Source organism: Bos grunniens, chromosome 3 (assembly GCF_055505025.1).
Source record: "Bos grunniens cultivar Pamir isolate PY7600 chromosome 3, Bosgru_T2T1.0, whole genome shotgun sequence".
Taxonomy (NCBI): domain Eukaryota; kingdom Metazoa; phylum Chordata; class Mammalia; order Artiodactyla; family Bovidae; genus Bos; species Bos grunniens.
Genome location: NC_141167.1, coordinates 86,602,249 through 86,629,561, shown reverse-complemented (window position 1 = coordinate 86,629,561; position 27,313 = coordinate 86,602,249). Strand labels below are relative to the sequence as shown.

The window sequence follows — 27,313 nt, the reverse complement described above, 5'->3', positions numbered from 1 at the left end:
ATATTTTTCTTTAAGACAAAAGAAAGACTTTCAGTCTTGGGTTTGTTTTTAATATTTGTACCCCTATTGTCTTTTACACTATTCTTTTGCCCCAACCTATAGTGATTTTCAAATCTCTATCCTAAAAATAAAAACATAAAATTGTTTGTTCCTGTTTCCCCTCCTTTATCTAATTCCACTTTTCTCCATTTCTTTATTAACAAACTTCTCAAAAAAAAAAAAAAATTACACTCACTGCTTCCAGGGCTTCACCACCTGCTCACTCCCTAATCCCTCAAAAGTGAAAGTGAAAGTCGCTCTTTGCCACTCCACAGACTACAATTCATGGAATTCTCCAGGCCAGAATACTGGAGTGGGTAGCCTTTCCCTTCTCCAGGGGATCTTCCCAACCTAGGGATTGAACCCAGGTCTCCCACATTGCAGGCGGATTCTTTACCAGCTGAGCCACAATGGAAGCCCTGTAAGGGAAGTCACAAGGGAAGCCACAGGGAATCCCTTAAAATCTGGCATCTATTCCTATGACTCCAATAAAACTACTCTTCCAAGTTTATCACTGGATTTGCTGTGCTTAGTCACTCAGTCGTGTCCAACTTTTTGGAACCCGTGGACTGTAGCCTGCCAGGCTCCTCTGTCCATGGGATTCTCCAGGCAAGAACACTGGAGTGGGGTTGCCATGCCCTCCTCCAGGGGATTTTCCCAACTCAGGGATCGAACCCAGGTCTCCTGCATTGCAGTAGGATGCTTTACTGTCCAAGCCACTAGGGAAGCCCAAGAATATTGGAGTGGGGAGCCTATCCCTTATCCAGGGGATCTTCCTGACCCAGGTATCGAACTGGGGTCTCCTGCATTGCAGCTGGATTCTTTACCTGCTGAACTACCAGGGAAGCACTGGATAGTCACATTCAAAAGAAGGCAACCAGACCACTATCTCACACCATACACAAAAATTAACTCTAAGTGGATTAAACTGAATGTAAGACATGAAACCCTAAATGTTATTGAGGAAAACAGGTGGTAAGCTCCTTGTCATTGGTCTTGCCCATGATTTTTTGATTTAACACCAAAAGCAAAAGTAAATAAAAGCAAAAATAAGCAAATGGGACTACATCAAACTAAAAAACTTCTGCACAGCAAAGGGAACTATTAACAAAATGAAACGACAATCTCCTGAATGAAGAAAGAAAATATTTGCAAATCATATCTGGTAATGAATTGGTACCCAAAATATAAACACACACACACACACACACACACACACAATCTGATTAAAACCAAACAATCGAATTAAAAAGTGGGCAGAGGATCTCAGACATTTTTCCGAAGACATCCAGGTTCATGAAAAAATGCTCAACATCACTAATCATAAGGAAACTACAAACCAAAACCACTGTTAGAATGGCTATCTGCCGGGAGCCAGCACAGGAGATCCCACCCATGACAAGGTCATGCAGAGGAGACCTGACAGGCAAGGCGGATCAGGACTCAAGGGACTCCCTGGACCTGCTCGAGCATCTACCCCGAAACCAAAATCTGTCTGTCTACTGTTTACTATATTATGCTTTTTACCAAATCTACTGATATTAACAGGGGGCTATCCCTGACCACCTTTCTCTGAAGAAAATCAACTTAGGGCTCTAGTTAATAAGTCTCCTGGGCTTGAAAGGAGTATTTCAATTCAGACCCCTCTGTTGGCATTCTAGCTTGCTTGGCAGTTTATCCATACTTTTGCAACTAACGCACACGATTGTTCACAACATCCCAACCATAACCTTTGAGCGATGAAAAAGCTTTATTAGAATAATACTGCATTGTTGAGCCAATGTTTGCTACCAAGTTTCCTTATCCCTTACCCAATGTGCGCCTGGGAGTGCATTAGTTAATATAGTTGGTATGCAAGAAAAACAAGCAGTAGCCTTGGCATTAGCAACATAAGACCCTTGAGTTAATAAGTTCTTTCTTTATTGTAACCCACAGTACCTTTGCTCCATAAGAATGTAGCTTTGTTTCCTGAAGGGGACTGCAGATCGTAAAGATAAAGGGAAAACAAGTTTTCTGGTTGACCAACCTTTATCAGGAAAGAGTCACAAAATGTTAACAGGCCACAGAGCCAGAAGATAATGTACATAACATAAGACCCTTGTTTATGAAAAGCTATGCAGAAAATGTCCTGGTTTCGATAAATGTAAAACTGATGTAATGTTGAGCTGACTCTGCATGACTCTGTGTCTTTTACTTCTGGAAATGTGTAACTCAGGGTATAAAAGCCCAAAAAATAAAGCTGCGGATCCCACTTCACCAGAGCTCTGGTCTCTGTGTCTTTCTTTCTTTCTCTATCTTTTTTTTCAGGCTGATTCCCTGGAGCACAGAGGCTCTCTGAGTTCACTTTTTTGCCCGGGCTTCTAAGACCCAATAGAGAAGGCGCTCTGCATCTTCATTCCATCGAGAGGGCGCCTGAGGCCTCCGTGAACAGAGCAAGTCCCGTGTCAGGGGCTTTATTGGCTTTCTGTGTAAACCAAGGAATATCAGCCTCTTTCTTTCTTCTTTATTCTTTCTCCTTTATTTTCTTATCATTCGACCCTGGACCATCAGGTTCCAGTCCATTATAAGATCCGTGTCATCTCTCTCGCTGATGCCGTTCATCCTGAGGGTACTCTTGGATCCTGCTGGGGCTGGACCCCGGCAGCTATCATCAAAAAGGACAAGAAATAACAAGTGTTGATGAGCGTGTGGAGAAAAGAGAACCCTTGTGCACTGCTGGTGAGAATGTAAACTGGTACAACCACTACAGAAAACAGTGAGGAGGTCTTAAAAAAATAAAAAACAGAACTACTATATGATCCAACAATTCCATTTCACAGTATTTATCTAGGGAGGAGGGAAAAAAGGAAATACTAATTCTAAAAGATATCTGCATACACAGTCCCCTGTCATGTTCATTGTAGGATTATCTACAATGGACAAGATACAGAAACAACCTGTGTCCATCAATAAATTAATGGATAAAGAAAAATGTGAAATACACACACACACACAATGGAATATTAGTCAGCCAAAAATAAGATCGAAATATTGCCTTTTGACAGCATGGATGTACCCCAAGGGTATTATGCTAAGTGAAATAAGTCAGAGACATATGGACAAATAGTATATGCTCTCACTGATATGCGGGTAGGTAAAATTGGTGAGGGGATCAAAATGTACAAACTTTCAGTTATAAAATAAATAAGTCATGAGGTCATAGTGACTACAATTAATAATACTGTATTGCATATTGGAAAGCTACTACGAGAGTAGGTCTTAAAAGTCCTCATCACAAGAAAAAAAGGTTTTCTGTAACTGTGTATGATGATGAATGTTAACTAAACTGATGTGGTAATCACTTTGTAGCATATACAAATATCAAATGGTTATGTTGTACATCTAAAGCTAACATAATGTTACATCAATTATGCCTCAATAATTTATTAAAACAGTTCTCCAAATACTTGCTGACCTTCAAATAAAGAGTATAGTTTTCACATGACTCCATCTCTCCACTCTAGGGCAGGGCTGAACACCCTCAAGTTTTTTTTTTTTTCCTTGTTTAGCTTCTGTGATGTTAAATCCTATCCAGGGTTTTGTTCTCATTTGTCTTCATTATGTCTTTTACCAAAGTTCTATCCTTTGACTCTTGTGTTTTGTTCTATAGGCTGTCTCAGGTTTTAATTATCTTGCCCATATGGATTATCCTAAGATCTAGGTATGAAAGAAGTTCTGACTATTGTGCTCAGTTTTAGACAAATTCTCAGCTGCCTATCACACACCTTGCTTGCACCTCACATTCAGATATTCACAAGAAAGAACCTGGTACTGGCAAGAGAAGGCATAAACTGGAACTAATAGGAATATCCAAACCAGAATTGTTACTTAATATACAGCCCATTCATAAAAGAGTACAATGTATGGCACTACTAAAATAACATGCTAAAGAGGTTATTTTTTTCTACAGACATTTCATAACAAGGAAAATGCTTAAAATGTTCAGTTAAAAAAAAAGTGGGATAAAAGACTGTGTATGTAACCTGGCTTCAATTGTGTAAAAAGTGAATTAGAAAAAACTAGAAAGGTATATTTCAAAACGTTAACAATGATTCTCTCTGATGGGTAACATTTTCTCCTTCATAATTTTAAGTATTTTTCCAAATGTTCTACAGAAATCTTAATTTTAGAATCAGAAAAAAAGAGGGATTCAAAGTCATATTGCCGACAGAATAAAACCTAGTCTTCACAGAATGGCACCCCAGGCCTGCCAAAATCTGACCGCCAAAGCAGTCTTGTCCTTAAATATAGGCCCCACATGTTTTCTGTTCTGCTCTACCACCTAGCCACCATGTTCTTAATGCGATCCATTTTTATGGTTCTGTGCCTTTGATTATCAGGTCCATTCTTCTCCTACCACAGAGCAGGATATGTTGTTGACTTTGAACATTTTTGATCCCTACACCACAATACAAAGTGGGAAAGTAATGCTCAAAGTTTTCTGTTCTATTAGCTAAGACAGAAAAATTTTACAAGTCTTTTATCCAACTCATAATGAATACTAATGGTAGCAACAATATAAACATAAAATTAGCTAAAATAACTCACTGGCTAAATAACACAAGATAAAGACTGTTCTTGACTGTAAATTGCCACAAAAATTAAAAATTATTAACAAAATTTAGATAATGTAAAATCTGGTCCTGAAAATGTGGGACTTAATAAAAATAATAGCTACTATACGGATTATGGCACATTAATATAAATTAAGATAGCTATTATAATCTTTGCAGTTGATTTATACCTCATGTTCATTGTAAAATATACAGAGAAAAGAATAAACACCAAAGAAAATAATTTCACAAAATAAAAAGTAAAGTGAGAACAGAAACAGTTCAATTGCATGGAATAGTGCCTGGCACACACACATAACAGATATTTGTTAAATGAAAGAATAAGCTGATATAGAAAACTGTCTGAGGAGTTAATTAGATTGGCTTAATGGAGTTTTGTCAGAAAATGCTTTTAAAAATACCATTATTGAAATATAATTCATGCACTATGCAATTCACTCGTTTAAAAGTACAATTCAATGGTTTTTTAGTATATTCATAGAGTGTGAAACCACCACTACAATAAATTTTTGAACATCTTCATCACTTTGGGAAAAAAACCTCATACCCATGAGTAGTCAGTACTCATTTCCCTCCAACCTCCTAAACCTAGGCAACTTTTAATCTACTTTCTGTCTACTTTCTGCAGACTTTGCCTATTCTGGACATTTCATAAAAATGGAAACATATAACAGGTGGTCTTTTGTGACTGGCTTCTTTCACTTAGCACAAAGTTTTAAAGTTTCATCCATGTTGTAGCATGTATTGGGACTTTCTTCACATTGCCAAATAATATTCCACTGTATGGACAGTCCACATTTCACTTATCTTCATCAGCTGACAGACAGTGGGGATATTTGGATTTTTTGGTTATTATAAATAATGAAAAATTCATGTATAGTTTGGATAAGATGGTTTTGAACCTCATAAGTCCACTTACACACAGGTATTTTCAATACTACAGTACTACAGTAATACTACAGTAAATAATACAGTATTACACAATCTGGATGTGAGAGTTGGACTGTGAAGAGGGCTGAGCGCTGAACAATTGATGCTTTTGAACTGTGGTGTTGGAGAAGACTCTTGAGAGTCCCTTGGACTGCAAGGAGATCCAGCCAGTCCATTCTGAAGGAGATCAGCCCTGGGATTTCTTTGGAAGGAATGATGCTAAAGCTGAAACTCCAGTACTTTGGCCACCTCATGTGAAGAGTTGACTCATTGGAAAAGACTCTGATGCTGGGAGGGATTGGGGTCAGGAGGAGAAGGGGACGACAGAGGATGAGATGGCTGGATGGCATCACTGACTCAATGGATGTGAGTCTGAGTGAGCTCCGGGAGTTGGTGATGAACAGGGAGGCCTGGTGTGCTGCGATTCATGGGGTTGCAAAGAGTCGGACACGACTGAGCAACTGAACTGAACTGACACAATCTATGCCTGGCTGAATCTCAGAATGCAGAACTGTGGACATTGAGGATAAGGAGAGCTGACTAATACAGGTGGGTCTTTGGCTGTGCAGACTCTGCATGTAACAGGAAAAACAAACCCAAATTTGATTCCATATTAGATCTGTTCCTTGTGCTTTAACACGTATGCTTTGTTGCCTGTGCTTAGTCATGCTGGCTCTGCACCTTTTGTAAAAAGAATGTTGCCTGTTACCTAAAATATACAGGATAGCCCATTCTCAGGTACTGATCTTTAAGAGTCCATTCACACAGAGATAAAAAGTTGCAGAACAGAGAATAATATTTGTTTTGTCCTAGGTTTACAAAAACATTGCAACCCAACCTACCTGGACAGCTTCAAGAACAAAGGATTTCTATACCAGTTTGCAACAACTAACCACACCCCTCCCTCACTGAACCTTTAGAAAGGCTTTGCTGAAACCTTTGGAGGAATTTGGGGTTTGGGGGCATGGGCCACCCACCCCCTTACATGGCCCTGCAATAAGCCTTTTCCTGCTTTGAACTCAGAGTTTCAGTTTGGCTTCATTGTGCACAAGGCAAGCAACTCCTAACCTCCATGCCCCATGTTGTTCAAGGGTTCACTGTACCTAGTATTTTACAGAATAAACTTGTGTTGACATGTTTTCATTTCTCTTGGGGTACATTAGTGGAACTGTCAGATCATATGGTAACTGTTTAACATTTCAGGAATTACCAGTGTTTTTTAAAGCAGTTGCACTAGAAAATGCTTTCTTGATGAAGATTCAGAATTGATGTGTGTGTGTGTGTGTGTGTGTGTGCGCGCGCGCGTGCGCGCGAGTGCGCATGCGTGCGCTGAGTCCCCTCAGTCGTGTCTGACTCTTTGCAACCCTGTGGACTGTAGCCCACCAGGTTCCTCAGTCCATGGGATTCTCCAGACAAGAATACTGGCATGGGTAGCTATTCCTTTCTCCAGGGGGTTTTCCTAACCCAGGGATTGAACCCGTGTCTCCTGTATCTCCTGCACTGCAGGAGGATTCTTGACTGTGGAGCCACCGGGGAAGCTCCCAGTATTGATGTATCACTGTTAAAAATAGTTTTTGATAATAAACACAAGTCAAAATATTATTAAGAGTCAAAATGACATTTTCATCCCTTTCTCCCCACTCCTGTTGGTTAAATCCTACTGATCTTTCAAAGCTCAGCTCACATGCTACCTCTTCTAAGCAGTCCTCTCTACCTTCTCAGTAAGAATTAATAGCTCCCTTTTGCCTCTGAACTGCCATACAATTTTATTTACTGTATTTACTGCTACTCTGGACTTTGTCATTCTGCTCTAGATTGCATGTGTCAGTATTTTCCACTAAACTTCACACTCCTGGATGGTAAAAATTATACCTTATCCCTGTTTACAGTAATGATTATTATAAAGAATACATCATTTGAAATGATGAAAAGTGCTAACACAAAAGATAAAAGCATTATACATAGTATTTTACAGAAATTTTTTTCCTGTAAAATACTATGAGCAACAAGTAAGATATATCTTTAAGACTTACAAGCAAAAATAATGGCTTAAATAAGCAGAAATCCAAGTGGGGGGGAAAGAGGGACTTTCCTAAAACTGTTAGATAAAAACTACTACATAAGCCCAGGTCTGTATTTTGTTAAATCATATTAGTTGGTAGAATGGCTGAACATACTCATCAATGCTACTGCAGAAAATTCAGGGTGAAGTTTCCCTAAATTACAAATTTTTTAAAACAGAAAACCTTCTTTTTAATACTTTCGATTTGAATGTGTGCTCAGTTGTTTCAGTTGCATCCAACTCTTGCAACCCCACGGACTGGAGCCCTCCAGGCTCCTCTGTCCATAGCATTATCCTGGCAAGAATACTGGAGTAGGTTGTCATTTCCTTTTCCACTATTTGAATATTTTTGTTGTTCAGTTGCCCAGTTGTGTCTAGCTCTTTGTGACCCCATGGACTGCAGCACACCAGGCCTTCCTGTCCCTTACCATCTCCCAAGGTTTGCCCAAGTTCATGTTCCCTGCATCAGTGATGCTGTCTAGCCTTCTCATCCTCTGATGCCCTCAATCTTTCCCAGCATCAGAGACTTTTCCAATGTGTTGCCTGTTCGTATCAGATGACCAAAATACTGGAGCTTCAGCTTCAGCATCAATCCATCCAGTGAATATTCAGGGTTGATCTCCCTTAATATTGATTGGTTTGATCTCCTTGCTGTCCAGGGACTTTCAGGAGTCTTCTCCAGCACCACAGTTCAAAGGCATCAATTCTTTGGCGTTGTGCCTTCTTTACAGTCCAGCTTTCACAACTGTATGTGACCACTGGGAAGACCAGAGCCTTGACTATTTGGACCTTTGTCAGCAGAGTGATGTCTCTGCTTTTCAACACACTGTCTAGGTTTGTCATCGCTTTCCTGCCAAGAAGCAATTGTCTTCTGATTTCAAGGCTGCAGTCACCATCTGCAGTGACTTTGTAGCCCAAGAAGAGGAAATCTGTCACTATTTCCACTTTTCCTCTTCTATTTGCCTTGCCAGTAATGGGGCTGGATACCACGATCTTAGTTTTTTTCAATATTTAGTCTTAAGCCGGCTCTTCCATTCTCCTCCTTCACCCTCATCAAGAGGCTCTTCAGTTCCTCTCCGATTTCTGCCATTAGAGTGGTGTCATCTGCATAGCTGAGATTGTTGATGTTTCGCCCATCTATCTTGATTCCTGCTTGTAATTCATCCAGCCTGGCATTTCTCATGATGTTCTCAGCATATAGGTTAATCAAACAGGCTGATAGCAGGCAGCCCTTGGCAGAGTCCTTTCTTGATCTTGAACGGATCAGTTCTATACAGGGTTCTAACTGTTGCTTCTTGACCCACACACAGGTTTCTCAGGAGACAGGTAAGAGAGTCTGGTGTTCTCATCTCTCTAAGAGCTTTCCACAGTTTGTCATGTTTCACACAGTCAATCACAGTCAAACTACTAGGCTAAAGCCTTTGACTGAGTGGAACATGACCAACTGTGGAAAGGTCTTATTTGAATGTACTAACATGTAATTCGGAGAAGGCGATGGCACCCCACTCCAGTACTCTTGCCTGGAAAGTCCCATGAACAGCGGAGTCTGGTAGGCTGCAGTCCATGGGGTCGCTAGGAGTCGGACACAACTGAGCAACTTCACTTTCACTTTTCACTTTCCTGCATTGGAGAAGGAAATGGCAACCCACTCCAGTGTTCTTGCCTGGAGAATCCCAGGGACAGGGGAGCCTAATGGCCTGTCATCTGTGGGGTCGCAGAGTCAGACACAACTGAAGCGACTTAGCAGCAGCAGCAGCAGCAACATGTAATTAATCAGCTTGGCCTAATAAAAATGGGGGGGGGAAGGTGTAAGATATTTATTTTTTAAAATGTGGAAAAATATGTAACAAAATGTACTTTCTTAACCACTTTTAAGTTCAACAGTTTCAAACACATTCATACTGTTGTGCACCAAATATTCAAAAACCCCTTTCATTTTGTAAAACTGAAATATGTATCCATTATACAAAAACTCCCAAATCCCTCCCCGCAGCCCCTAGCAACCATCATTTTACTTTGTCTCTGTAGATGTGACCACTCTAGGTACCATGTGGGTGAATAGATAAATTATGGTATGCAAGAAAACAGAATATTATTCACTGGGAAAAAGAAATGAGCTATCAAGTCATGAAGACATGGAAGAATCTTGAATGTGTATTACTAAATGAAAGAAGTCTACTTACTGAATCTGAATATGGCTACCTACTATATGACTCCAACTGCACACCGAGCTGCTGCTGCTGCTTCTGCTAAGTCACTTCAGTCGTGTCTGACTCTGTTCAATCCCATAGATGGCAGCCCACAAAGCTCCTCTGTCCATGGGACTCTCCAGGCAAGAACACTGGAGTGGGTTGCCATTTCCTTCTCCAATGCACGCATGCATACTAAATCACTTCAGTTGTGTTCAACTCTGTGTGACCCCGTGGACAGCCCACAAGGCTCCTCTGTCCACAGGATTCTCCAGGCAAGCATACTGGAGTGGATTGCCATTTCCTTCTCCCTACACACCAAGAGGTGAATCCTAATTCAAGCCATAGACTTTGGGTGATGATAATGTGCCAGTGCAGGTTCTTCAATTGTAGCAAATGTACCACTCTGGTGTATGATGTTTACAGCAGGGAAGGCTGTGTGCATGTGTGTGCATGTGTGTATGTGTGTGCATGTGTGTATGTGTGTGCATGCATGGAGGCAAGGGATACCCAGGAAACTCTGTACTTTCATTCAATTTTGCTGTGAATCTAACACTGCTCTTAAAGTTTGCTTTTAAAAAAGGAGGGTGGGTAGAAGTGCCCTCACAGAATTCAGTGAAGGAATCAGAGAAATGGGAGGTTAAAGTAGAAAAAAAGGTTCCTGGATACCAAGACAGTCAAGTTTTAAGAAATAGCTAATTATCACAGAGTTTAGAATAGAGCACAAAGGCACAAATGAGAAAACAATGACTAGATATTAGACATGGTTGATAAAATGAGCAAGGATGATTTCCGCTAAGAGCTGGAGTAGAATTCAAAGTGTGGGGTTGAGGGGAGAAGAACACTTAAGAGATGGCAAATGCAGGTTATTCTTTCATAAAGTATGGGTCAACTCAAGAGGAAAGGGATATATGTATACTTACAGCTGATTTACACTGTTGTATAGCAGATACCAACATAACATTGTAAAGCAATTATCCTCCAATTAAAAATAAATTTAAAATTAAAACAATAAAATTTGGATCCCGATTGTACAGAGAGGGAGAGGAAAAAGGAAGTTAGATGAAGATAGGATCAAAGGGAAATGACCTAGCATCTAAAAGAAAGAACAGTTTGTTCTCTGAAATGAGAGTGAAGAGATCAGTGTGGATGAAGACTAAATTTGTATATGGAGGGTGTCAGAGAGAGACACAGACAATAAAAGCAGGCAAGGACTCCTAGGTAGTAAAAGGCATGACCTAATATGGCCTCATTCTTGCTCTCCTAGAAGGAGAAGCTGGGGAATGTGTCCTGTATTACCTCGTCCTTGGATACAATCCTAATTTATTTTATACCCATACTGGAAATCTTAAGGCCATTGAGTTCTGTGTATACCTTTCATTCCTCTAATCCACAGGGAAAGACTACAGTTCAAGTCCTGGTTACCTTATTCTCCCTACATCTTCAGAATGCTCTCTCCCCCAACTCATTATACCACATCACATGAAACCCTGGTTCCAGGGCTAAACAAACTCTTAAATTCTCTTCACTTAATAGTCCACTGCCTAACTGAACCCTGGCTGTCTCGTGAGCACACTACTTGTGTGGAAGCCCTATCAGTTCAGTTCAGTCGCTCAGTCGTGTCCGACTCTTTGCGACCCCATGAATTGCAGCACGCCAGGCCTCCCTGTCCATCACCAACTCCCGGAGTTCACCCAAACTCATGTCCATCGAGTCAGTGATGCCATCCAGCCATCTCATCCTCTGTCGTCCCCTTCTCCTCCTGACCCCAATCCCTCCCAGCATCAGAGTCTTTTTCCAGTGAGTCAACTCTTCGCATGAGGTGGCCAAAGTACTGGAGTTTCAGCTTTAGCATCAGTCCTTCCAAAGAAATCCCAGGGCTGATCTCCTTCAGAATGGACTGGTTGGATCACTTGCAGTCCAAGGGACTCTCAAGAGTCTTCTCCAACACCACAGTTCAAAAGCATCAATTCTTCAGCACTCAGCTTTCTTCACAGTCCAACTCTCACACCCATACATGACCACTGGAAAAACCATAGCCTTGACTAGACGGACTTTTGTTGGCAAAGTAATGTCTCTGCTTTTGAATATGCTATCTAGGTTGGTCATAACTTTCCTTCCAAGGAGTAAGCATCTTTTAATTTCATGGCTGCAAAGCCCTATAGGGTAGATATTTATTTTCCACTCCCATCTTCCACAGGAAGCAGTGCGAGCATTTCCCCAAATCCTTGGTGCCACTTATAGGCTCCAACTCTACTACTTCCAGCATGAGGCACATGACATCTGGCTATGTAACACTCTTATTCTCTGGCTGTTTTAACATTCTGCAAATAACCTAACATCCTAGACCCAGAGTCCTTTGACTTATGCCTATCCTCACACCATTTCAGTAACACCTATACACTGGACCTCGCTCACTCTCTAGACTTTCTCCAGAGAAAGAAGCACGAACATGCACATTGCCATCGCTAAAATTCATGTTTGAAATTTCAGTTGGACCTTGTCTTTGATCATCTACCTCTCCTATTCCTTATAGAAGCTTTTCTGGTCTTCAATCATTATCCTCATATCCCTCATCTTTCTGGATTCCTACTGAGAAAGCTAAGGTCATCAGATGAGAATTCTCTTAAACTCCAGCCCTAAGCTAACCTACTAACTTTGCATAAGTCACTCCTCTGCTCTTGGTTCCCTGGAGCTTACAGCATCCAAGCAAGCCCACTCTCTCTTGTTTCCTATGTGGCAGCAGTAATAACCACTAAACGCATAGGGCTTCCAGCACACACCATGCTGCTGTTCCTTGCCACTGTGCATAGTGTTCCTTCTACTGTCCCATTTATTCTCCAGTGAGACTTTTTTCAAAATCTTGCTAAGGAATTATCTTCTATGATACTTCCTCTAACACTCCCCCACCCAAAACAAAACCAGGTAAACATTTTTCCTACCCTTTCTTGTATTTATTTCTACTAAAGAGATGGGAACGTGTAAACACACATTTATTTCTACTAAAGAGATGGGAATGTTAAACACACATCTACTTCTGTTTCACTGACTACACTAAAGCCTTTGTGTGGATCACGACAAACTGGAAAATTCTTTAAGAGATGGGAATAACAGATCACCATACCTGCCTCCTGAGAAACCTGTATGCAGATCAAGAAGCAACAGTTAGAACCAGACGTGGAATAACAGACTGGTTCAAATTGAGAAAGGAGTACATCAAGGCTGTATTTTGTTACCCTGTTTATTTAACTTATAAGCAGAGTACATCATGCAAAATGCCTGGCTGGATGAAGCACAAGCTGGAATCAAGATTGCTGGGAGAAATATGAACAATCTCAGATATGCAGATAATACCAATCTAATGGCAGAAAGAGAAGAGAAACTAGAAAGTTTCTTGATGAGCGTGAAAGAGGAAAGTGAAAAAGCTGGCTTAAAATTTAACATTCATAAAACAAAGATTATGGCATCCAGTCTCAACACTTCATGGCAAACAGAAGAGGGAAAAGTGGAAGCAGTGAGAGATTTTATTTTTGGAGGGTTCCAAAATCACTGAGGATGGTGACTGTAGCCATGAACTTAAGACACTTGCTCCTTGGAAGAAAAACTATGACAAACCTAGATAGCACATTAAAAACCGGGGACATTACTTTGCCAGCAAAGGTCTAGTCAAAGCAATGGTTTTTCCAGTAGTCATGTACAGATGTGAGAGTCAGACCATAAAGGCGGCTGAGCACTAAAGAACTGAGGCTTTTGAATTGTGGTGCTGGATAAGACTCTTTGGAGTCCCCTGAACAGCAAGGAGATCAAACCAGTCAATCCTTAAGGAAATCAACCCTGAATATTCATTGGAAGGATTGACGCTGAAGTTGAAGCTCCAGTACTTCGGCCACCTGATGCGAAGAGCTGACTCACTGGAAAAAACCCTGATGCTGGGAAATATTAAGGGCAGGAGGAGAAGGGGGCAACAGAAGATGAGAGGGTTGGATGGCATCACTGACTTAATGGATGTGAGTTTGAGCAAACTCCAGGAGATAGTGAAGGGCAGGGAAGGGTGGCGTGCTGCAGTCCATGGGGTTCCAAAGAGTTGGACACAACTTAGCAACTGAACAACACCTGAATATTTTACACTGCATGGAACTCTTTACAGGTAATTAAAGGAATGAGTTTGGGTGAAATGAATGGTAGAAACAAGAACTACAGGAATTGAGTAAGAGGTAAAATCATATTAGGGATGGTGAGAAAAGATTTCATTTATTCAACAAATAATAATATATACATATTAAGAACACAGTATGTGAAATAAGTACTGGAGAAAAGCAGTGGGTGGACTGTAGTCTGGGACAGATGTGGGCATAAAACCAATGAGACATTTGATCTAGATCTTGAAGAATGCCTGGAATGTCAATCAACTAAAAGAATGGTAAAGAAGAGGTGAAAATAGGAAAGAGGATCAAGGAGACAGAAACATACACACATTTGGCACACACAGGAAGAGCAGTTTATTAGGAAATAAAATTGAACACTTAATCATATTCAGTTCAGTTGCTCAGTCGTGTCCAACTCTTTGCAACCCCATGAATCGCAGCACGCCAGGCCTCCCTGTCCATCACCGACTCCCAGAGCTCACTCAAACTCACGTCCATCGAGTCAGTGATGCCATCCAGCCATCTCATCCTCTGTCGTCCCCTTCTCCTCCTGACCCCCATCCCTCCCAGCATCAGAGTCTTTTCCAATGAGTCAACTCTTCGCATGAGGTGGCCAAAGTACTGGAGTTTCAGCTTTAGCGTCATTCCTTCCAAAGAAATCCCAGGGCTGATCTCCTTCAGAATGGACTGGCTGGATCTCCTTGCAGTCCAAGGGACTCTCAAGAGTCTTCTCCAACACCACAGTTCAAAAGCATCAATTCTTCCGCGCTCAGCCTTCTTCACAGTCCAACTCTCCCATCCATACATGACCACTGGAAAAACCATAACCTTGACTAGACAGACCTTTGTTGGCAAAGTAATGTCTCTGCTTTTGAATATGCTATCTAGGTTGGTCATAACTTTCCTTCCAAGGAATAAGCGTCTTTTAATTTCATGGCTGCAGTCACCATATTGGGTTGGCCAAAAAATTCCTTTGGGTTCTTCCATAAGATCATACAGGACCCTGAACAAACTTTTTGGGGTCCTGTATGATAGAAATCCTGGAGTAAGAGCTGTAAGACTCACCTAGGGTCACCCATCCTTCTAATGAAGGATAACATTCCTGACAAATGGACAAGGCAGCCTGTTCACTAACTACTGCATTCCTTTAAATGTTGGAGATTATTTTTTCTGTTATTATATTGAATAGAAACATGCCATCTTTAACATTTCCCCACTGGTCCTTGGTTCTCTCTGATCTACCCAGTGTTAAGTCTGTTCTCTCTTTATGGGACAGTCTTTCAAATATTTTTCATTTAATTGATGTGTGACCTTGAACAAATTAGGTTGCTTTCCTGCAGATCAACTTTTTCTTCTCTAAAAGAGAAGAATGGCAGAAGCTAACTGTCCCCTGATAACTGTCTTCCCCTTCTCTTTATCATAACTGAATCTTCTGCTGGGTAAATGGACACCCAGCAGAGATGACATTTCTCAGCTTTCTTGGGGCTGGATGTATTCTCCTGCTCAAGTTCTGGTCAATGGGCTATGAGCAAAAAAGACCTCCCCTTCCCCTTTCCTCCTTCCCGGTGGCTGGAATTCGGATGTGGGGTGAGCCAACTTAGTCCCTGTGGAAAAGAACAATACCCTGGACCTGAAAGAGCAACAAGATAAAGAGTCAGGGCCCCTGGTAACTTGACAGATCAGAGCCACCACATCAGCTTGTTTAGGCCACTTGTTATCTTTCAAATGTATGTGTTACAAAAGTTGATATATATCCTAACCCAGTAGGAGGCAAAAGGGATTTTACCTCTATAAAAGGGATTTTGTAATAAATAAAATTAGGAATGTAAAATATATAAATATACACGCTCATTCCTTAGTATTTGAACACCATCATTTTCTCCTGAAACTCGCTTAATATAGTTCCCTGGATCTCTACCTGATAATATTCCTCAAAGGCTGACACCCCAAAGTGAATACTAATTCTTATAAGCTGTGTATAGAGAACAGCATTTATTTCCCAATCAGTTCAGTCAGTTTAGTCGCTCAGTCATGTCTGACTCTTTGTGACCCCATGAATCACAGCACGCCAGGCCTCCCTGTCCATCACCAACTCCCAGAGTTTACCCAAACTCATGTCCATTGAGTCGTCCCCTTCTCCTCCTGCCTTCAATCTTTCCCAATATCAAGGTCTTTTCAAATGAGTCTTCACATGAGGCCTTTCAAATGAGGCCACTCTTCACATCAGGTGGTCAAAATATTGGAGTTTCAGCTTCAACATCATTCCTTCCAATGAACACCCAGGACTGATCTCCTTTAGGATGGACTGGCTGGATCTCCTTGCAGTCCAAGGGACTCTCAAGAGTCTTCTCCAACACCACAGTTCAAAAGCATCAATTCTTCAGCACTCAGCTTTCTTTGTAGTCCAACTCTCACATCCATACATGACCACTGGAAAAACCATAGCCTTGACTAGACAGACCTTTGTTGACAAAGTAATGTCTCTGCTTTTTTAATATGCTGTCTACGTTGGTCATAACTTTCCTTCTAAGGAGTAAAAGTCTTTTAATTTCATGGCTGCAATCACCATCTGCAGTGATTTCCCCATATGACTTCCCTATATATATAATTTGGGAATTTCTGTGTATTTGTCATTCTTAGCAAAGCTACAATTGATTTTTTCTTCAAATATCTGCATTCTTTCAATAAATATTTATAAACTGCCTAGTGTGCAAGACTCAGTGATACAATAGTGAATATTAACTTCCTAGTGTAAATGGCATTAATAACAATTTTACAACTATCCATTAATGAAACAGTTTTGAGGACTTATGGGTGGAAAGTCACACCTTGGGAAAAAAACCAGTATGTGCCTGAGTACTATGTTTCTTACCTTCCACATACAATAACCTTGGGCAAATCTAAACAGGCCAGGTCTAAAGACTTGTTTAGAGGTGTGGCACGCTGGAACCAGTTTTCTGACACTAGCATTCAGAAACCCACTCCAGTGTTCTTGCCTGGAGAATCCCAGGGACAGGGGAGCCTGGTGGGCTGCCGTCCACTGGGTTGCACAGAGTCGGACATGACTGAAGCGACTTAGCAGCAGCAGCAGCAGCATTCAGAAAACATACTATATATATTATTACTGGTTTGTTAAAACATAAGATGTTTAACACATAACATAAAAATTGAGAGACAGCAGAGTTCTGTGACTAACGGCATACCCTGAAGTCAGACTGACTCCCTGCTTGGCCACTTACTAGCTGTGTTCATTTTCAGCACCTCTTTGGCTTCTGTTTCCTTAGGAATAAAACGAGAGTAATAGCAGTAGTAATAGTGATAACGTAATAATAGTACCTTCCTCCTAGGATTATTTTGAGGATGTGAAGGCTTAGAAAAGTTCTTGTGTGTGTGTGTTAGTCACTCAGTCATGTCCAACTCTTTGCAACCCCACGGACTGTAGCTCACCAGGCTCCTCTGTCCATGGAATTCTAGTCTAGGCAAGAGTGCCTAGACTCAACTGGAGTGCGTTGCCATTCGCTTCTCCAGGGGATCTTCCCAACTCAGGGATTGAACCTGGGTCTCCTGCATTGCAGGCAGATTCTTTTACAGTCTAAGCCACCAGAGAAGCCCAGAAAAGTTCCTGACACATAAGTAAAGTTCTAGCTACTGCTATAAAGTGAACAGATAATCTCATTTCTGGTCAGTGTATAAATAATTTTGTGCCATATGGTCAAAGAGCATTTTCTAACGCTGGTTATTTTCTGCATTTGCTACTTATTAGTAATTCTTTCATCTTAAATTCAATTTAATGTACCAAAGGGCAAGTTAGTAATATATTGATATATAAATCAAAAGCTTTAAAAGTGCTCTTTGACTCAATAATTTCATTTCTAAGTGCTAATCCTTAAAAAATAATGATGTGTGCAAAATTTGACTTTAAAGATGCTCAGTTTAGTGTGTTTATAAAAATGTTAATTAAAAAAAAGCAAAGAAGAAAGACTTTCAAAAAGGGTTTTGTTCAGCAAACTAACTGCACACATTTATACAATGGAATGGTATACAGCTATTAAAAATAAATTAATTGAATAATGATATGGGAAGAATCATTAAATGAGAAGAATGTAAGAATGGTATGACTGCACTTTGGTTTTAAAAATAAAGTATGTGATAAGTGTGTGGGGGATGTGTGTGTGTGTGTGTGTGTGTGTGTGTGTGTATGTGTGGATCAATAAAGGCTCCTAGGTTATACATCAAAATACTAATAATAGTAATTATCTCTAGTTGGTCCACTTACACGCAACTTTTGTTCTTTTTCTCTTCTATTTTCTACGTTTTCCACATGAGTATGTATTATTTTTGCAATAAGGGAAAAGTTTACTAAAAAGAAGTACACAATGTGCAGAGAACTAAAACCTTGAAAACATGAAAATATACTCTGGCCAAACAGAAAAAAACCCCTTCAGTTTGTTTACAAAGTAAAAGATCCGATACAGATGTGCTCATTAGCTTCCCAGACACTCCCTGGATTCACGTGGTTTTCTGCCCCAAGTTCATGTGAAACTTAGAAAAATATTTAGCTATGAGCACACACACACACACACACACACAAAAGAAAAAAATGAAGCAAACTCGGAAATCCTAAAAAATACAGGAAAATTTTCTTATTATATTCTTTATTAAAGCAGACCAGAAATTAAATCTGTTCTGATAGTCTCAGTAAACCTCAAAAGTGATTTGAATGCTTTTATAAAGTTAAGTGTTCTGAAAAGATTTTAATGTAATATTCTGTCTTTTTGAAAGGTCTTCAAAAATATTTTACTAGGCAATAATTTGGCTTCAGTTTATTAGATCACTATAATCATACAATGTATGTTTATAGTATATAAATAGCTGATCATTTTAATAACATTTATTACAAATAAATATCTTTTAATCTTTATATTTTTTCCTAACCTCTTCACTGGATGATGTTATTGCTCAGTCGCTAAGTCGTGTCCAACTTTTTTATGACCCTGTGGACTGTAGCCCGCCAGACTCCTCTGTCCATGGGAATTCCCAGGCAAGAGGACTGGATAGGTTGCCATTTCCTTCTTCCAGGGATCTTCTCAATCCAGGGGTTGAACCTGGGTCTCCTATGTCTCCTGCATTGGCAAGTGGGTTCTTTACCACTGAGCCACCTAGGAAGCCCCTTCACTGGATACACCTTCTTTAAGAAGCTGGATCCTTTCAAGAATAATTTTTGATAACAATCTTTTTTTTTTATTGGCGGATAATTGCTTTACAATGTTGTGTTGGTTTCTGCTGTATAACAACAGGGAATCAGTTATAATTATATATATACACACACACACACACACACATATATATATATATATATACACACATACACATATATATATATTTCCCTCCCTGTTGAGCTTCCCTCCCTGCTTTCATTCCACAGAGCACAATAATAATCTTTAAAAGGGCAAAATCATGTAAGGAAATTCTAGATGAAAAATTCAGTAAGCAGGCTTACCAGAACCTAAGAAATCCACACTAAAAATATCTCCAACTGCTTATCAGGCTGTCACTCAAAGTAGGATGGTAAACATAAAACTGACCTCTTCAATCCTCCTTAATAATATATATATATATATATATATATATATATATATATATTCCCCTCAACAAAATGAAACAAAATTTTTCTTGACTTCTTTACTCTGTCTTGTCATCAAGTCATTTGCCATAGCGTTATCATTTCATCAGTGATTTATTAATACATGAAAGCCTCCACGTTCATTTTCTTAATCACTTTGCCTGGGTTATTTTAATAGACTTGTAATTTGTCTCCTCATTTCTAATCTATTCCTATTTGAATACAAAGAACATCAGCCCAACAGCCAGCTTAAAAGCACTTTAATCACGTTACAACTTAGTGTAAGAATCTTAAATCGACTCTTATCCTATGAGCAGTGGAAAGTAAATTCTTTATAATGGCACTCAAAGTCTCTATATTCTGCTAGAAGTTTAATGTGAACTCTCTGAGCAATCAGGCTGATCTATCACCAACTCCTATTACCAACTTGCTCAATCAGTCCTCCCACCCACACTTCCTCAACACAAATTCATCCGCCCAGCATGCACAGTTGAAAAGCTGATGTGGTTTTCATAACCTTTACAGCTGTAAATAAACTCTTTACTGTCAGAATTTCAACAATATCCACATACTGTCTGACTCATTGATTAGGCACTAAATGATACTGTCTCCTACTGTCAAGCAATTATACGTGTATGATCTAATTTCCTTAAGTAGAGGTAACTGCCTTATGGGCCTTTATAGCTGTTGTACTTTTCATAGCCCCTGACAGACAGCTAGAAACTTGTTAAAACCAAAATTAGTATTTGGTCCCAAAGAAAGGCAATGCCAAAGAATGCTCAAACTACCGCACAATTGCACTCATCTCACACACCAGTAAAGTAATGCTCAAAATTCTCCAAGTCAGGCTTCAGCAATATGTGAACCGTGAACTTCCTGATGTTCAAGCTGGTTTTAGAAAAGGCAGAGGAACCAGAGATCAAATTGCCAACATTCGCTAGATAATGGAAAAAGCAAGAGAGTTCCAGAAAAACATCTATTTCTGCTTTACTGACTATGCCAAAACCTTTGACTGTGTGGATCACAATAAACTGTGGAAAATTCTTCAAGAGATGGGAATAGCAGACTACCTGATCTGCCTCTTGAGAAATTTATATGCAGGTCAGGAAGCAACAGTTAGAACTGGACATGGAACAACAGACTGGTTCCAAATAGGAAAAGGAGTACATCAAGGCTGTATACTGTCACCCTGTTTATTTAACTTATATACAGAGTACATCATGAGAAACATCGCTGGACTGGAAGAAACACGAGCTGGAATCAAGATTGCCGGGAGAAATATCAATAACCTCAGATATGCAGATGATACCACCCTTATGGCAGAAAGTGAAGAGGAACTAAAAAGCCTCTTGATGAAAGTCAAAGTGGAGAGTAAAAAAGTTGGCTTAAAGCTCAACATTCAGAAAACAAAGATCACGGCATCCGGTCCCATTACTTCATGGGAAATAGACGGGGAAACAGTGGAAACAGTGTCAGACTTTATTTTTCTGGGCTCCAACATCCCTGCAGATGGTGACTGCAGCCATGAAATTAAAAGACGCTTACTCCTTGGAAGCAAAGTTATGACCAACCTAGATAGCATATTCAAAAGCAGAGACATTACTTTGCCAACAAAGGTTCGTCTAGTCAAGGCTATGGTTTTTCCTGTGGTCATGTATGGATGTGAGAGTTGGACTGTGAAGAAGGCTGAGCGCCGAAGAATTGATGCTTTTGAACTGTGGTGTTGGAGAAGACTCTTGAGAGTCCCTTGGACTGCAAGGAGATCCAACCAGTCCATTCTGAAGGAGATCAGCCCTGGGATTTCTTTGGAAGGAATGACGCTAAAGCTGAAACTCCAGTACTTTGGCCACCTCATGCGAAGAGTTGACTCATTGGAAAAGACTCTGATGCTGGGAGGGACTAGGGGCAAGAGGAGAAGGGGACAGCAGAGGATGAGATGGCTGGATGGCATCACTGACTCGATGGACATGAGTCTGAGTGAACTCTGGGAGTTGGTGATGGACAGGGAGGCCTGGCGTGCTGTGATTCATGGGGTCGCAAAGAGTTGGACACGACTGAGCAACTAATCTGATCTGATCTGATCTGAAACAATGAATGATCTACAGCTTTAATGTTTGCAGAAAACCAAGTATGTTTATAATTTGCTGTGTACCTCCAAAGCTTTTCTTTAACAAAATGAATTATTAGTTTATGTAGGTTCATGCATCCATCAGGAGGTCCCCACAACCATCTCCAGGCTCAGTGATCCATTAGGAGGATTCACAGGACTCAGCATATAGTCATACTCATGTCTAAGATGAACTACAGCAAAAAGATACAAACAGAATCAGTAAAGGAGAAAAGTGCATGGAACAAAGCCCTGAGAAGCCAAGTGCAAGCTTCCAAGAGCTCTCTCCCAGTGGAGTCACCAAGAACCAACTTCTCAGGTATCAAACTGGGACAACACATGTGTCTACCAAGGAAGCTCATTAGAGATGCAGTACCTAAGGGTCCCCCCCCTGCCCGCCTCCCCTGAGCTGGTCATGTGGGCACCCTCTGCCCAGCACAGGCCAAAATCCCAGACTCCCAGAAAGTATTCAGCACAAATCACACTGTAGTTCAGGCACAATGAGCCACTTTAAAGTTTTATGTCAGTGTAGGCAACTATTGATTGTTGAGGTTCCCAGATGCCAACAAAAACACTGTAAGCTGGCCTTTCTACGGAAAGCAGTCTCGGGTCTGCTAAATTAACCCTTTTCTACGTAATTCAATGAATATTTCTACGGTAGAAATGTTAGATGTTAACTATATTTGATTTTTGCCAAAGCACAGGCAATTTTTTAAACAATTAAAATCTAGCATTTATTTAAAGATACACTGCCTAAACTGGTATCCACAAATAAAGTTACACAATTTTTAAATAATTCACATCCTTTAAGTATTCCTGGTTTTCTTTCTTTTTCTTCTAAAATGAGGTAATCTTTTTCAACTCAACATTTTCATAGTCGCCAGGAGAAAAGAAGTATAACATGTAATGGAAACAAACCCTCTTAGATAAGCTCCTTGTCTTCTCTTTAAATGTCAATTAGGTGCCAGAGCATTGTGGTAGCTGTTTTAGGTGCATCATCTTACTAAATTCTCACAACACCCACATAAGCCAGCGATGATTTCTATTTTATAGATCTGCCATGGTGGAGCTAGGATTTAGGTTCAGATCCGCCTCATTCCATACTCTTGGTCTTAGATTTATTATCAACTATCTCTACCTAATAAGGAACAGGCTCCTTATTATAAATCGCTTCCTTTCAAACTAAATAGGTGTTGCCTGGTTGGTTATACACAGCATATTTTTAATCTAACTGACTTTGATTATAGTCACATTTTAGTTGGAAAAGAAAGGGATAAATTTCATACAGGATACTCTACTTTTCCTTTTTCGATCTTGCTAACTCCAACTCAAATCACACCCCTTGCTCATTAACTACAATGGGAAATTCCCTATTCAGCACAGCACACAACTTTGTACTTTATCTGACATTAATCTGCTTGAAATTATACAGACCTGAATTCCAATTTTGGCATTTCATTTACCAGATGTGGGGACCTCGGGAAAGGTATCTCAGTTCATTCATCTACAAAATGGGGATTCCTACCTTACAAGCTTGCAGTGAGAGAAGATAATACATTTAAAAGGTTTGCGTGCGTGCTTGCTCTATCGCTTCAGTTGTGTCAGACTCTTTGTGACCCTATGGACTGTAGCCCATCAGGCTCCTCTGCCCATAGGGGTTCCCCATGCAAGGCTTCTGGAGTGGACTGCCACACCCTCTTCCAGGGAATCTTCCCTTCACAGGTATAGAACCTACTTCTCTTATGTATCCTGCATTGGCAGGCAGGTTCTTTACCACTAACGCCACTTGGGAAGCCTAAAGGGTTTAGTCTATTCATATTTGCCAAATAAACGACTGCCTACAATACCCGGATAACTGATTCATAATTGGTATGAATCAAGTCAATGAGGGAGAAAGCAGGGAGTAGAGAAATACCCTGACCACCAGGTGTCACCACTGGGCCAGGAGAGCTGGTCTAACTGCCAGGAGCCAGGGGATGGGAGTGTCACAGGACAGAATAAGACTGTCATTTGCACCTACAGAAACATTCAAAAATTGGCTTTGGCTTTCCACCTTAAGAGCTGGTACAATGTTTATTCCACCATTCTGAGTAACACTGTTCTCTTGCTGCTGCTACTGCTGCTAAGTCGCTTCAGTCGTGTCCGACTCTGTGCGACCACACAGACGGCAGCTCACCAGGCTCCCCGGTCCCTGGAATTCTCCAGGCAAGAACACTGGAGTGGGTTGCCGTTTCCTTCTCCAATGCATGAAGGTGAAAAGTGAAAGTGAAGTCGCTCAGTTGTGTCCGACTCTTCGAGACCCATGGGCTGCAGCCCACCAGGCTCCTCCTCCTCCTTCTCCAGGCAAGAGTACTGGAGTGGGGTGCCATTGCCTTCTCCGAACACTGTTCTCTCACCAGTGTGTTAAAAATGACTGCAGCGGATGTATCATCATATTAGTTTAATTTTAAAAAAATGGGGCTTCCCTGATGGCTCAGACAGCAAGGATCTGCCTGCAATGCAGAAGACCTGGGCTTGATCCCTGGGTCTGGAAGATCCCCTGGAGAAGGAAATGGCAATTCACTTCAGTATTCTTGCCTGGAGAATTCCAAGGACAGAAGAGCCTGGCGGGCTGCAGTTCATGGGGTCACAGAGTTGGGCACAAGTGAGTGACTAACACATACACACACTTAAATTCCTCAGCTGATCTTTAAAAAAAAAAAAAAAAAATTCTGAGAATCAATATTGCTTCATAACTCTCTTGCTTTAGTCAACAAGACAATTACATTTTCTGGCTTTCACAGGCTTCAATATTGCCGTCCCAACTCCACAACCCACGGACATTATTTCCTTTACATAATTAATAGAGATGACAAAAGGAAAACAGAGTATATTTTAGGATAAAGTCCATGTACAGCACTAATGAGAAAATAAGCATTAACTAAAAGCCTTATTCCTTAAAAGTTCATTTTTTTAAATTCCGCAAATTTTCTCTTTTCCTAAGGAACACTTACCCTACAGGATATCTGTCAATCTACAAATAGTCTGGCATGACTCAAGGAACACTACCACTCCTGACTTCATTCTGTAATCTGCCAATAACGCTCCCTGAGAGGCCCAGGGGCGCATTTCAAAATGAGACCAATACAACGGAAAAAAAAAAAAAAAAAAAACAAAACAGAAAAACCCCAAATGAGAACAAGGTCTGGGCTGTGCTTCTGGTTCTAAGTCCTCCACACTGAGAGCAACTAGCGGTCACTTCAAGACTGGTCATTCAGTGAGTGTTTGGGCGTAACTGGACACGCAGCTCTGAGATGAGACACAGACTTGTCCTGTCTCCAGGGAACACTTGACTCAAGTCTGACAAGGCCTGGGCATCCTGGGCGCCCGAGCACTTCAGCAACCGACAGGCATAAAGAGAAAAGCTAAATAAATGTACAGGCAGATTCTGTTCAGAGCCGGCGCTCCTGGAACTCGAGCAGTTTGGGTTATTTTTGTTCTAACAACAGCTCAAGTTCCACTCTGCATCTCACAAACATGGAAAGGTCTGAAGAGAAACCAGAAGCATCCTCTCCCTTCTGACCATCGCTCCCATTCCTGGAGAACTGAGGAGGGAAGAGCAGATCCCAGGAACCATCTGGAATCATGAGCACAGGTGGCTACCCCAGCCGAAAACCCATTTGCGAAGCACTTTGTGCAGATCGATTCACTCAGACTGGTCCCTAGAGAAAGAAAAGCTCACGAGGCTGGCCGCCCTCCTGGAGTTAAGGGGCTGCGTCAAGAGATGTTGCCCATCCAGCTGCTCCGGAGCAGCCGGCGGCGCGGCGGGCGCGTTACCTGGGGGACTCGGCGGTGAAGCTGCCGCCGTCCAGCAGCCGCATCTTGCAGAAGAGGACCCCGTTGACGAAGGGCACCGAGGAGAGCTCCTCGAGCTCGAAGTCCACCTTAAACTTAAACTTCTTCTTCTTCATCATCATGAGAGCCAGACGCCGGCGAGCGGGGTGCGGGGGCGGCCCCAAGGGGCGCGCGGGCCGGCGCCGCCGCTTCAACTCGGTCGAGCCCCGGGCCCTCCCAGCCCCATGGCCCGGGCCGCTAGCTGCGCGCGGGGGCGCGGCCGGGGGGCGCCGAGGTCCGGCCGCCGCAGCGTCTTCTTGCGGCAACTCGGGTCCGAGCGCGGCGGCGGCCGCGACCCCGCCCGCCCGCGGGGAGTGGTCGTGCTGCAGCTCGGCTGAGCAGTGGGAGCCCTTTCCGTGTGCAGCTTGCTGCCGCCACCGCCGCCGCCCGTCTGGGAGGAGAGGCGAAGCTAGGAGAACCGCCGCTGCCGCCGCCTTCTCAGCGCCACGGGCCCAGCGGCGCCCCCAGCGGCCGCGGCCGGCAGCGCACCGCTGGGCGGAAGTGGGGAGGGCTGGCGAGGAAATTCGGGGCGGGCGGGCGCTTCGCAGGGAAACTGACCCGCGACGGCAGTTAGGGTGTCACGCCTCTCTCGGGTTAAAAAAAAAAACAAATCCTACCAAAAAGGAACTTCCTTCTACAGCTTCCTCTCGGCCTTTCTTTATTTTGCTCCGCCTCCTTTCTCCCCCTCCCTCTTCAGCGATATTTTTTTCCCCTTGGGTTTGAGAGTCATGGATTAATAGAGTGAATCAGAATCTCCACGACGTTCTTTTCGTCAATTTGAAATCCTAAAACTAAAATTCACGAGCCTCCTCATATAAAATGATGAAGGAAAAGAAAGGATTAAAATGTGCTGAGGACTCAGGCACTGACTGCTACAGACGTTTTCTCTTGTTTATTCTTTAATTCCTGTCATCCAGGATAAAAGAGTACAGAAAAGATTAAAATAATACCTTTCTTTCTAAAATGTAGTCTGTCCAAACCGAGATTGAAAAGCCTAAAAATAAAGTGTCCATAGATGCATAGCAACTACCTGCCCTCTATAGGCATGTGTATGTTGTTGCATGTGTCTTGCCTGCTTACTTACATAATATTCCTGTTTTCAATCTAAATTATTAACCTTCGCAGTAATCTCTCTGAACGGCTGCAACTGAAAAGATCCTCGTTTCCAGTTCACTCATTTATTCATGCATTCATTCACATAAAAATATTTTTAATCACCTAAAATGTTGGTCACTATGAAGACCCAATGACTTATTTTAAAAAATAACAACAAAACAAAAAACCACATAAAAACCCTGACCTCAACTGTTTTATGATTTACTGAGAGAGAGATATATATATGTATACATATATATATAAATCGGTCCTTAAAAAAGAAAACGTACCACGTGTGTTTGTTTAGCATGAAGACAGTTTGTCTCGAGATCGGAAGGGAAAGCAGTTAAAGTAATTGATACTAACTAGTGTTCTGAATTTCAAAGAATGAACAGAATTTGGGACAAAGTGGGTTGTGGAAATAGGGTGTGTTCCAGGCAGAGGAAATGAAGGTAAAAAGCCAGGGGCAGAGTTTAGGAGTCTGGGGTTGGGAGTTGGTGGTGAATATAGCTGGTTGGCCATCAGGACAAGGAAAGGCAATGGGAAGAGTAAAAGGGAACTTTGCAGTTTGTAACTTGGAAAACTAGATGGGAGCAGGAGAGGGCAGATTGGGAATGGAAGAGATAGTGAGTCTTTA

At 41.5% G+C, this 27,313-nt stretch overlaps 1 protein-coding gene across 1 annotated transcript in view; it reads right to left on the bottom strand.

The window, feature by feature from the left end:
- The window catches only part of EEIG2 (EEIG family member 2), an 82,680-nt gene extending 56,631 nt beyond the window's left edge, over positions 1-26,049 (bottom strand). Inside the window, exon 1 of the mRNA XM_086391543.1 lies at positions 25,525-26,049. Coding sequence (XP_086247669.1) covers positions 25,525-25,664 — 140 coding nt within the window. The 5' untranslated portion in view covers positions 25,665-26,049. The remainder of the gene's footprint in view (positions 1-25,524) is intronic.
- Positions 26,050-27,313: the final 1,264 nt, after the last annotated feature.